This window comes from Patagioenas fasciata, chromosome 1 (assembly GCF_037038585.1).
Source record: "Patagioenas fasciata isolate bPatFas1 chromosome 1, bPatFas1.hap1, whole genome shotgun sequence".
NCBI classification, from domain to species: domain Eukaryota; kingdom Metazoa; phylum Chordata; class Aves; order Columbiformes; family Columbidae; genus Patagioenas; species Patagioenas fasciata.
This window is the reverse complement of record NC_092520.1, coordinates 284,873-296,840: the sequence shown is the minus strand read 5'-3', so window position 1 is coordinate 296,840 and position 11,968 is coordinate 284,873. Positions and strand designations below refer to the sequence as shown.

General features: G+C 69.8%; 1 protein-coding gene across 7 annotated transcripts in view; it reads right to left on the bottom strand.

The window, feature by feature from the left end:
- Positions 1-8,737: 8,737 nt before the first annotated feature.
- DCHS1 (dachsous cadherin-related 1) overlaps positions 8,738-11,968 on the bottom strand; it is a 62,555-nt gene continuing 59,324 nt past the window's right edge. For all 7 annotated transcript variants that reach the window (XM_065835202.2, XM_065835194.2, XM_065835216.2 and 4 more), the window contains one exon: positions 8,738-11,858. In XM_065835202.2, the coding sequence (XP_065691274.1) occupies positions 9,244-11,858 (2,615 nt within the window). In that variant the 3' untranslated portion in view covers positions 8,738-9,243. The remainder of the gene's footprint in view (positions 11,859-11,968) is intronic.

The following is an 11,968-nucleotide window of genomic DNA, read 5'->3' as shown; positions in this document are numbered from 1 at the left end:
TCCGGGGTTGCGGGCACGGACTCGGCCGTGGGGCGGCAACCCAGGCCCGGGCAGGCTCGGGGCGGGCTAGCCGGAGCCCTGGAGAGGCGGCCCGGGCAGGCTCGGGGCGGGCTCACCGGAGCCCTGGAGAGGCGGCCCGGGCAGGCTCGGGGCGGGCTCACCGGAGCCCTGGAGTAGGCGGCCCGGGCAGGCTCGGGGCGGGCTCACCGGAGCCCTGGAGAGGCGGCCCGGGCAGGCTCGGGGCGGGCTCACCGGAGCCCTGGAGTAGGCGGCCCGGGCAGGCTCGGGGCGGGCTCACCGGAGCCCTGGAGAGGCGGCCCGGGCAGGCTCCGGGCGGGCTCGCCGGAGCCCTGGAGTAGGCGGCCCGGGCAGGCTCGGGGCGGGCTCGCCGGAGCCCTGGAGAGGCGGCCCGGGCAGGCTCGGGGCGAGCTCGCCGGAGCCCTGGAGAGGCGGCCCGGGCACGGTACGGGCACCTCCCGGTCCGGTCCGTGCTGCCCAGCCCCATCTCCCCGGGCCGCTTCCCGGAGCGGCGCGGATCCGTTCCCGCGGCAGCCCCGTGGGACGGCCCGGCAGGAACCGCAGCTGCGGCGGCTGCACTGAGCTGGGGGTGCCGAGCTGGGGGAGGCGGGGGGAACACGGACCCCGTGGGGACGAGGATCCCAGGCCGGGGTCCTGGGGAGGGGCAGGGACGTCTGGTCCGTGCGGGGCCGCTGGGGAGCAGCAGGGCTCGGTCCCACGGCGCTGGAGCCGAGCTGGCAGGGCTGCAGGGCAGCGGCGGGCAGGCCTGAGCTCCCCTGTGCGTCCCCCGGTGCGGGGCAGCGTGCCACACCGGCCGTGCTCTGCAGAGCCCGGGCATGGCTGCCCGTCCAGCGAGAGCCGGGAAGCCTGGAGGTGGGGGCAGAGCCGGTCTGCGCACACCGCGTGTGCCCGGCTGCTGGCCACAGAGTCACAGGATGTCGGGTTGAAGGGCCCTGGAAAGCTCATCCAGTGCAATCCCCCCGGAGCAGGAACACCCAGCTGAGGTTCCACAGGAAGGGGTCCAGGCGGGTTTGAATGTCTGCAGAGAAGGAGACTCCACAACCTCCCTGGGCAGCCTGGGCCAGGCTCTGACACCCTCACCCCCAACAAGTTGCTTCTCAAATTTAAGTGGAACCTCCTGTGTTCAGTCTGCACCCATTGCCCCTTGTCCTGTCACTGGTTGTCACCCAGAAGAGCCTGGCTCCATCCTCCTGACACTGCCCCTTTCCATATTGATCCCCAGGAATGAGTCCCCCCTCAGTCTCCTCTTCTCCAGCTCCAGAGCCCCAGCTCCCTCAGCCTTTCCTCCCACGGGAGATGCTCCACTCCCTCCAGCATCTTGGTGGCTGCGCTGGACTCTCTGCAGCAGTTCCCTGTCCTTCTGGAGCTGAGGGGCCACAACTGGACACAATATTCCAGGGGTGGTCTCCCCAGGGCAGAGCAGAGGGGCAGGAGAACCTCTCTGACCTACTGACCACCCCCTTCTAACCCACCCCAGGTACCATTGGCCTTCCTGGCCACAAGGGCCCAGTGCTGGCTCATGGTCACCCTGCTGTCCCCAGGACGCCTGGCCCGGCTGGGTTCACCCCGCAGGCAGCTGGGCACTGTGGGCACTGGGTGCCTTGGTCAGCCCAGAGCAGGAGCTTGGGGTGCGGGGGAACTGGGGGCTGCGGGCGCGTGTTCTCCCGTGGGAGGGGAGCGCGCTGCCGGCGGGATGGGCCGTGCGCCGGAGCCGTGTCCGCGCCGCGGCGCTGCAGCCGGTGTCCAGCTGGCACTGTCACAGCAGCCGCTTGGCTCCCAAAGCTGCTGAGCTGCAGCCCTGGGCTTCCTGTGCTTGTTCTCTCAGGTCCTTGTTCCCACAGCAGGAACTCTCCTAATTAGGATCACAAAAGTGGTGTTATGATACTTGCAGATCTCAGGGTGCTGGAAGGTTCAAGCAATTTTTGCAAGGGAGCTCTGGAAATGGCGCCTTGGTCACCATGGAGCTCGTCTCCCTGCCCGTGGGCTGGGGCAGTGCCGGAGGGGCGTTCGGGGGTGGCTGGTGCGGCAGGGGGTCCTGTGACCCCACCTGCCCCGGGCCAGCGTGGCTGAGCCGGCCTGGTCGCGGTCCCAGCCCCAGTCACATGCAGACACCCTGCATACCGCGGCTCCAGCACTTCCCTTTGCTTTCCTGCCTCTGCAGAGCACAGTCGAGCCAGGAAGAGACCGACAATGGGAAAACCACCTGCCTGGCCCGAGCTGCCGTGTCTCCCACGCCGGAGCAGCAGCTGCGGGCCGGGCGCCCGAGGAGCCCTCTGGCCTCGGCAGCAGTGCTCGAGAAGCGGCTGGTGCTCGGGCTGCGGCGCGGCGGGTGAAGGCGGGCGAAGGTCCGTTCCCTGCACGGGCGGCGCTGCGCGGTCACGGCGGGCAGCGCGTGTCCAGCGCGCCCTGTGTGCTGGCGGTGGAGATGCCGCGTGCCCGGGCAGCGCCTGCTGCAGACCCCGCTCCTCTGGGGTGGAGGGAGGCAGCCAGGAGACCCAGGGGGCCTCAGCCAGCACCTCCCCGTTCACAGAGCGCTGCTCAGTGTCTCAGTGACGCTGGGACCTCAGCCCGCGTTCCCCAGGCCCACCCAAGCCCCTGCCGGCCTCCAAGGTGCTTCACGGGGCACCTCGGAGCTGGTTGTGTGTCTTGTAGGAAGCCCCCGCTCCATCCCCGCTCCTGTGGGCCACCAGCGCTCCTGTGTGGGTGCTGCCCATAGCGTGAGCGTCCGTGCGAGGCCCTGGGGCGCTTCTGGTCCCTGCGATTGGAAGCACATGTGGAGTTTCCGTGCGCGCTGTGTGGTTGCAGCAGCTGGAGCCGCTTGCCTGCCCGGAGCTGGGCAGTCGCGCCCCGCGGGGCCGGGGGCGACAGCGGCGCCGTGTCCAGGGCACGCAGGGAAGGGGCCGGGCACGGGGTGCAGGGCGGCCGTTCGGGACCGGGGGCCGGGGACACGGGGCCCCGGGCAGCAGGGAAGGTTTGCAGGGAGGGGCCCAGCAGCCCGTCCCCCCAGCCAAGCCCTGGCCCCAGCCGCGGTGGGAAGAGCTTTGTGCTGTGGCACAGCGAGGGTCCTGAGCCGCATGGACACGGCCCCATCAGGCCACCCGTCCTGCACGCGGGTGGTGTCTCAGCGCGGGTCTGCCTGGTTGCAGGTGGCCCTGGGTGCTGTCCCCTCCCAGCACCCTGCGAGGACACACAGACTCAGGATGTGCAGGGAGACGGCACCAGAATGAGCAGCTGCTGGTACCCCTGTACCCAGCCACAGCCGCGCAGCCCTCGCTGCTCTGCCACCCTGCACCTGGGCACGCAGCCCGCCCCGCGGCCCCGTCCCCCCGCACGCGGTGACGCGCGGCCCGCGGCGCTGACCCGGGGCTGCGGCTGCAGGCGCTCGTGCTGCGGGCGCGTGGGCTGCGGGGCCGGGCGCTGTGCGGGGAGCCGCAGCCCAGCCAGCTGCCCAGCTGCTCGCAGCTTTGCACAGCACTCTAAGTGGGATGAGATTTGCAGGAGATTATTTCCTGGGTCTGTCTGGCCAGCAAAGATTAGGTTGTCCTGACAGAGCTAATTACTCTAACAAGCATCTGCTGCTCGTCTGAGTCGCTGGTCTGCAGCAGGCGGCGGACACGAGAGCCTGAGCATCCGGCAAAGCTCACACAAGAGCCTGTTTGGAGCTGTGCTCGCCCCGGGTGCCCTTGTGTGCTGGTCCTGCAGAGGGAGGCAACGTGCCCTCTGGAAAACGGTGCCGCCTGGAATATTGTGTCCAGTTGTGGCCCCTCAGCTCCAGAAGGACAGGGAACTGCTGGAGAGAGTCCAGCGCAGCCACCAAGATGCTGGAGGGAGTGGAGCATCTCCCGTGTGAGGAAAGGCTGAGGGAGCTGGGGCTCTGGAGCTGGAGAAGAGGAGACTGAGGGGGGACTCATTCCTGGGGATCAATATGGAGAGTGTCAGGAGGATGGAGCCAGGCTCTTCTGGGTGACAACCAGTGACAGGACAAGGGGCAATGGGTGCAAACTGGAACACAGGAGGTTCCACTGAATATGAGAAGCAACTTGTTGGGGGTGAGGGTGTCAGAGCCTGGCCCAGGCTGCCCAGGGAGGCTGTGGAGTCTCCTTCTCTGCAGACATTCAAACCCGCCTGGACCCCTTCCTGTGGAACCTCAGCTGGGTGTTCCTGCTCCAGAACAGTTGATATTTCCAGGTCCCTTCCAACCCCTGACATCCTGGGTTCTCCTCTGGACAGCCTGGGCAGAGCTGGGGAAGCGCGTCCCCTTCTCCAGCTGGGTTATTCGAGTTCCTCTGCCCATCACTGTTTCTCTGTGCTCCTTTCTCACATAACCAAACACCTTCCAGCTCCCTGACCGGTAGCAACAGCAATGCCAGGGCACGCCAGGCACGTTTGCTGCTGGTTGGACCTGGGCCGTGGCGCTGTGGCAGCCTCACCTGCCGGGCCCTGCAGCTTCGCACAGAAGGGACTCGCACAGTGTCGTCCTGCACGTGGGCACCGGTGGCCCAGCCGGGGCAACAGCCAAGCCGGGGCAACAACCAAACCAGGGCAACAACCAAACCAGGGCAACAGCCAAGCCAGGGCAACAACCAAACCAGGGCAACAGCCAAGCCAGGGCCACGCGTGCAGCGATGCCGGGACACGCGCAGCCACACCGCGCATCACTGGTGGGGTCGGGGCACCCGCGCCAGGCCCACCGGGCTGTGCTTGGCCTCCTGGTTTCCTCTGCTGTGCTAAAGGCTGAAACACCTGCAACTTGCATGCTGACCTGACCTATCGCTGTGGCCGGGCGGCAGGGCCTGTCCCAGGGGCCGGAGCCACCACAGCACAGCCCGCGTGGCCCGGCTGTCCCAGCTCTGCCGCCCGGGAGCTGCGCAGAGCCGGGCGCGGGGCGCGGGTGCTGCCGGGCGCCTGTACCCGCGGCAGCCGAGCCGTGCGCTGAGCCCCCCGTGCCTCGCTCTGCCTCCTGCCCCAGCCCTGCTGGTGCTGCTCCCAGCCCCCCCGGGCCCTGGCGCCGGCACCGCGTGAGCCCAGAGCAGCAGTGATGGTGTCCGTCTCTGTACAAACAAGTGTGGTTTATTAAGGCATTTCTTTGAGAAGTTGGCACTTGGGTCCAGGCTGTGCTGGAACGGCCCAGTGTGCAGGCCGATGAGCAGCGCCCAATACATGCAGCTCAGCAAGACACGATACAAAAGGTACAAACGAAGTAGAAAACAGGAATCGTAGTACAATGTGTAAAAATAAATAACTGGAGGCTCGGCTCCTGCTTGGGCTTAGCAGCCTGTGGTTGTGCCACCCGGACCAAAGTGGGGCTGCTGTGTGTCTGACCCTTCTGTGTGGCGTGCAGTGGGTGACCCACCTGTGTCCCCGTCCCAAACAAGCGGGGGAGCGGGGCTGCTTGGCCACCCCAGCCTGCACAGGGCTCAGGGGGCAGCGGCACCCTCGGCTGCTCCCACAGCGCCCGTGGGCAGGACAGCCCGGCCGGGAGCGAAGGGATCGGGGGTGCCCGCCCCAAGAGCCTCCCTGGGCTGCCCTGTGCCGGGTGAGGCAGAACCATCCCTCACGGCCCTGGTGCCACCGCTGCTGCTGCAGATCCCCGTCCTGCGCCACCGCCCTGGGCCCAGGACGGCTCCCAGGGCTGCTGGCACCGGGGCCCTGCTCGCCCGCGCACTGTGGGGACCGGGGCGCAGCCCTGTGCCGCAGCGGGGGACACCCACCACGCGGGCTGGGCTGGGACCCGTGGCACCCAGCTGCAGGTTTAGGCTGAGATAATGAGGGGTGGGGCTGCAGCCACAGGGGGTTCTCAGTGGGACACGGGGACAGAGTGGGCAAAAGTGATGGGTTCTGGCTGCTGTGATAAACATTTGCGCGGGGGTCGCAGCCGCGGTGCTGCCATGCTTCAGGCTGAGGATGCAGTGGTGTAGGGAAAGTGTGACAGGAGGAGCTCCCCTCCCAGAACGCCCTCGCGGATGTCTGGGTGTCCTCCCTGGCGCCACCGACGCGCTCACGCCCGGGCTGAGCGTGCAGCTGCCGTGGTGCAGCGCCCCGCTCCAGACTCTGCACCCCGGCTGTGCGCGGGCACAGCGACCGCGCCCCGGGCTGCAGCGCCCGGCCCAGGACGGCGCCCCCAGCGCCACACGGCGCCCGCCGGCTCCACCGGGAGCAGCCACACGGCGCCCGCCGGCTCCACCAGGAGCAGCCACACGGCGCCCGCCGGCTCCACCGGGAGCAGCCCCGCGCTGTGCGGCTGTCCCCAGCACGCGTGACACCGGCGGTGCGGGAGTGATGGGGACCAGCCCCATTGAAGTGTGGCTCTACCCCATGTTCACAAGGTGCCATGAAGGAGGGGTGCAGAGCAGCCCCTGCACAGAGGGCTAGGGCCCGGGGCTGGGGGCTCTGGCACCTGCCCCCATTGTGGAAGTGTCCTTGGCGGTCCCCGCTGTCCCGGTGAGCATGGCGCACTGCGGGGCCTGCGGGAGCTCAGCCGCCCAGTTCCTCAGCCTGTGGCTGTAAGATAACGTGGTGGCTGCCACCGCGCCAGCTTCAGGCCACGTGGCTCTTTGGGGTAACGCGCCATGCGCTCCCTGCACTGCAGGCTGGCCCCCGGGCCCGGGCAGCTGGGGCGGGAGGAGCTCACTGGCTTGTGCTGCTGAGCGGCGACATGGCCGCCTTTCCTGGGCCAGGCCGTGTCGGGTCCGCGCTGCCGCGGCTCCCGCTGCCGCTCCTGCCACCCGCGCCGCAGCCGGGGCCCGGGCAGCGGCCCCAGCCCCAGCCCACACGTACCTGACCCTGGGAGCGGCTTCCGCAGGAGTGGGGCTCCCGTGCTAAGTGGGGCTCCCGCCTCCCAGCCCAGGCTCCGAGGAACGGGGTCCCAGCCGCTCTGGGAAGGAGATCCCTTCAAAGGGTCCCGTGCGGAGGTGCGAGGTGGAAGGGCTCGGGAGACCCCAGAGGATCCCCTCCCCCACCAGCCATGGACAGTCAAGCAGAAAGCGGGCGCTGCCTTCTCCTCCCACGCACCCTGGCCTGGCCTGGGCTTCCCCTGGCCCTCAGGAGGCAGGTGCAGCCATCCCCGTCCCCATCCCCGTCCCCATCCCCATCCTCATCCTCATCCTCATCTCCATCCCCATCCCCGTCCCCATCCCCGCGGGCAGCGTGGGACGCCCGCCAGGCTGCCGGGGCTGTGCCCGCGGAGCAGCTCATTCCTGCAGAGCCGGTGGGGATGGCGCAGCGTCCTGCTGCACCGTGTGCCGCGGCAGGGCACGGGGCTGCAGGCTGCGGTGACAGGGCACGGGGCTGCAGGCTGCGGTGACGGGGCACGGGGCTGCAGGCTGCGGTGACAGGGCACGGGGCTGCAGGCTGCGGTGACAGGGCACGGCTCTGCAGGCTGCGGTGACAGGGCACGGCTCTGCAGGCTGCGGTGACAGGGCATGGGGCTGCAGGCTGCGGTGACGGGGCACGGGGCTGCAGGCTGCGGTGGCAGGGCACGGGGCTGCAGGCTGCGGTGACAGGGCACGGGGCTGCAGGCTGCGGTGAGAGGGCACGGCTCTGCAGGCTGCGGTGACGGGGCACGGGGCTGCAGGCTGCGGTGGCAGGGCACGGCTCTGCAGGCTGCGGTGGCAGGGCACGGCTCTGCAGGCTGCGGTGACGGGGCACGGGGCTGCAGGCTGCGGTGGCAGGGCACGGCTCTGCAGGCTGCGGTGGCAGGGCACGGGGCTGCAGGCTGCGGTGGCAGGGCACGGGGCTGCAGGCTGCGGTGGCAGGGCACGGGGCTGCAGGCTGCGGTGGCAGGGCACGGCTCTGCAGGCTGCGGTGGCAGGGCACGGGGCTGCAGGCTGCGGTGAGAGGGCACGGGGCTGCAGGCTGCGGTGGCAGGGCACGGGGCTGCAGGCTGCGGTGACAGGGCACGGCTCTGCAGGCTGCGGTGACAGGGCACGGCTCTGCAGGCTGCGGTGGCAGGGCACGGGGCTGCAGGCTGCGGTGAGAGGGCACGGGGCTGCAGGCTGCGGTGGCAGGGCACGGGGCTGCAGGCTGCGGTGACAGGGCACGGCTCTGCAGGCTGCGGTGACAGGGCACGGCTCTGCAGGCTGCGGTGGCAGGGCACGGGGCTGCAGGCTGCGGTGGCAGGGCACGGGGCTGCAGGCTGCGGTGACAGGGCACTGGGCTGCAGGCTGCGGTGAGAGGGCACGGGGCTGCAGGCTGCGGTGGCAGGGCACGGGGCTGCAGGCTGCGGTGGCAGGGCACGGCTCTGCAGGCTGCGGTGACAGGGCACGGCTCTGCAGGCTGCGGTGGCAGGGCACGGCTCTGCAGGCTGCGGTGACAGGGCACGGCTCTGCAGGCTGCGGTGGCAGGGCACGGCTCTGCAGGCTGCGGTGGCAGGGCACGGCTCTGCAGGCTGCGGTGGCAGGGCACGGGGCTGCAGGCTGCGGTGACAGGGCACGGCTCTGCAGGCTGCGGTGGCAGGGCACGGGGCTGCAGGCTGCGGTGGCAGGGCACGGGGCTGCAGGCTGCGGTGGCAGGGCACGGCTCTGCAGGCTGCGGTGACAGGGCACGGCTCTGCAGGCTGCGGTGACAGGGCACGGCTCTGCAGCCTGCGGTGACAGGGCACGGGGCTGCAGGCTGCGGTGACAGGGCACGGCTCTGCAGGCTGCGGTGGCAGGGCACGGGGCTGCAGGCTGCGGTGACAGGGCACGGGGCTGCAGGCTGCGGTGACAGGGCACGGCTCTGCAGGCTGCGGTGACAGGGCACGGGGCTGCAGGCTGCGGTGACAGGGCACGGCTCTGCAGGCTGCGGTGAGAGGGCACGGCTCTGCAGGCTGCGGTGACAGGGCACGGGGCTGCAGGCTGCGGTGAGAGAGCACGGGGCTGCCGGCTGCCGAGCCCCGGCCCAGCAGGGCAGGGAGCACCCGCCGGCTCCCGGCCTCCCTCCGAGCAGAGAGCACCATGGAGCACTGTCCTGCCAGGTGCTGATCTGAGACACCATGAACAGTACAAGGACCACGGCCCAGCAGGGCATCAAACCCAGCACTGAATCCGCCAGACCGCAGAGTGACGGGAGGCAGCAGCCCAGAGGACACAGAACTCAGCCCGAGGGGCCCCGGGCCAGGCAAGGTGCTGGGAGCAGGATGAGCACCTACACGGAGCAGCCCTGGGCTCGGCCCCACTCCCGACCCCCCGGCTGCGGGCTGGGGCGGAGGAGTCCACGGGCCCAGGTCTAAATCCTGAGCTCGGCCTCCTCGGGGGGCTCCAGCGAGTGCTCGGCACTGATGGTGGAGGCGGAAGGCCCCTGTGAGATGCCAAAGGGTGAGACCACGGGGGAGCGGGCGGCCAGCGGGGACAGCGATGGGGAGAAGCTGGGCGACATGGCGGAGGACGAGATGGAGCCCTCGTGGCTGATGGGCGAGCGGCGCAGGGAGGACGGGTGCGGGAAGGTCCTGCCCGCTGGCGGCTTGGGCGGCACAGACTTGGCACCCGGGTGGGCCACCGAGGTGATGAGGGGCGGGGGGTCGATGCGGGGCTTGGGTTCCGCCTTGGGCTTGGTCGGGAAGGGCTTACGCAGGGAGCTCTCATCCTTGAGGCGGGCAATCTCCGTGAAGACGCTGGCCAGCGGCTGGAACTGGGGGCACCAGTTCAGCAGGTAATCCCAGTTGTAGCTGCCACGGAGCTCCTCGTCGCTGGCCACAATGGCGGTGAGCGAGCCCTCCACGGAGGGCTTGCCGTCCTCCGGGAAGCCGTAGTCCTGGGGCTGGGAGGAGACGCTGAGGCCGCAGCGCACGCCGAGGAAGGCGCTGCCCCCCCCGTCCTCGCGGTAGAGCTGCGGGGGCGGCCCCGGCAGCAGCAGCCCGGAGCCCTTCTTGCTCTTGAACCACTGGGCGCCCTCCAGGGCGGTCGGCTCACAGGAGATGTCGGAGAGCTGGTCGGCGTCTTGCTGGATGCCGGAGTCGGGGCCGCGGGCGGAGATGTGCTCCTGCATGGACGCCGTGATGCTGGCCACGCGTGGGTACTCGTTGATCATCCGGATCTCATCGTCCTCGGCGGCTTCGGCAGAGCCTCGGCCGCTGGAGTGCGAGGGGTCCAGCGAGCCGCCCCGCGTGTAGGGCCCCGCCGGCTCGCCCCCGTAGCCCGGCAGGGCCTGGTGGTAGATGTGCTCTCCCCCGGGGAGGGCCGGCTCCTCGCGGCCCAGCTTCTGCAGGGACCCGCTCTGCACGTGGCGCAGCGGCCCGTCCCCCTCCGGCTTCTCGTGGCCCCGGCGGTGCCGAGAGCGGACCAGCGCCAGCACGATGGCCACGGCGGCCAGCACCACCACGACCCCCAGCGAGGCGGCCACAGCCACCAGCAGCAGGTTGAGGTCCGGGGCCAGGCCGAAGGAGGTGTGCGTGACGTCGATGGTGACCTGCGCCGAGGCCGAGCGCGAGGCGGGCAGGGGGCTGCGCGCCTGCACCTCCAGGCTCATCTCGCGCGGCTCCCTCTTGGCGCGCCCCGCCCCCGCCTGGGGCTGGCTGTCCACGCGCAGGTAGATGGTGCCGGTGGTTTGGTTGATGGCAAAGTACGGCGAGGGCTTTGCCAGGGAGTACAGCACGACGCCGTCAGCCCCCTCGTCCTCATCTGTTGCCAGCACCCGCCCAATGCTCTGCCCTCTGCGGGCGCCCTCAGGGACCTCGAAGTTGAAGGAGGGGCTCAGGAAGATGGGATCGTATTCGTCCTCCCCCGTCACCAGCACCCGCACGGTCACCGTGGCAGAGGCGTTGCCGGCGTCGGTGGCCCTGACTAAGAGCTGGAAGGCTTTGGCTCGTTCGTAGTCAAAGGTGAGTCTGGAGCGCAGCTCCCCAGAGCTGCTGTTGACGGTGAAGGCATCCCGGCCCTCTGCCACGCCGGGCTCCCCGACCGCCTGCTCCAGCACCGCGTACCGCAGCTCCCCGAAGACCCCGGTGTCCGCATCGACAGCACGCAGCGTGGTGACCAGCGTGCCGGGAGGCAGGTTCTCCCGCACGCTGGCGCTCAGCACCTCCACTGGAAAGTACGGCTTGTTGTCATTGACATCCTTCACCTCAATGGCTACCGGTACCAGCGCGAAGTGGCCGCCTGGCACGTCTGTGGCCTGCACCACAAGCGCGTGCAGCGCCTGAGCCTCCCGGTCCAGGGGCCGCGCCAGGCACAGAGCCCCTGTGCTCTCGTGAAGCTGGAAGAGACCGTGCTGGTCGCCTGAGCTGATGGTGTAGCGAACACGGCCGTGGGGCCCCGAGTCGGCGTCGTGGGCCACCACGCGCAGCAGCTCTGTGCCGGGGGGCGCGCTCTCGCTCACCGCGGTGCGGTACTCGGCCCGGGTGAACACGGGCGGGTTGTCGTTGACGTCCCGCACGGTGATGAGCACGGGCACCGTGGCACTGCGCTGCGGCAGGCCCCGGTCCGAGGCTGCCACGGTGAGGTTGTAGAACGGGATGGCCTCAAAGTCCAAGGGCTCCACGAGCACCAAGGCGCCCTGTGTGCGGAGGTGCCCCCCTGCCCAGGCCACACGGCTCTCCACCTGGAAGGCATTGCCACCGTTGCCACTGACGATGGTGTAGTCGAAGCCGGCGTTCTCCCGGGAGAGGTCGGCGTCACCCGCCTCTAGTGTCAGCACGGTGGTTCCTGGCTGCAGGTCCTCGGGGACGCTGGCGTTGTAGCGTGGCGCCTGGAACCTGGGGCTGTGGTCATTCACATCCAGAACCTGGAGCTGCACTGTGGCCCAGGATGAGAGGCTTGGAGAGCCATGGTCGCGGGCTTCCACCACCAGGTCCAGGGTGGGCTGGCTGGCATCGAATTCCACCTGCCGGATGGTGAAGAGGGTCCCTGTGAGGGAACAAAGCCAGAGTCAGTGTGGGGGCCAACAGGGAGCTGGGAAGGGTGTCAGGGTTATTGGCTGGAGGAACAGGCGTCTGGGACGCTGCAGTAGGGGTGCT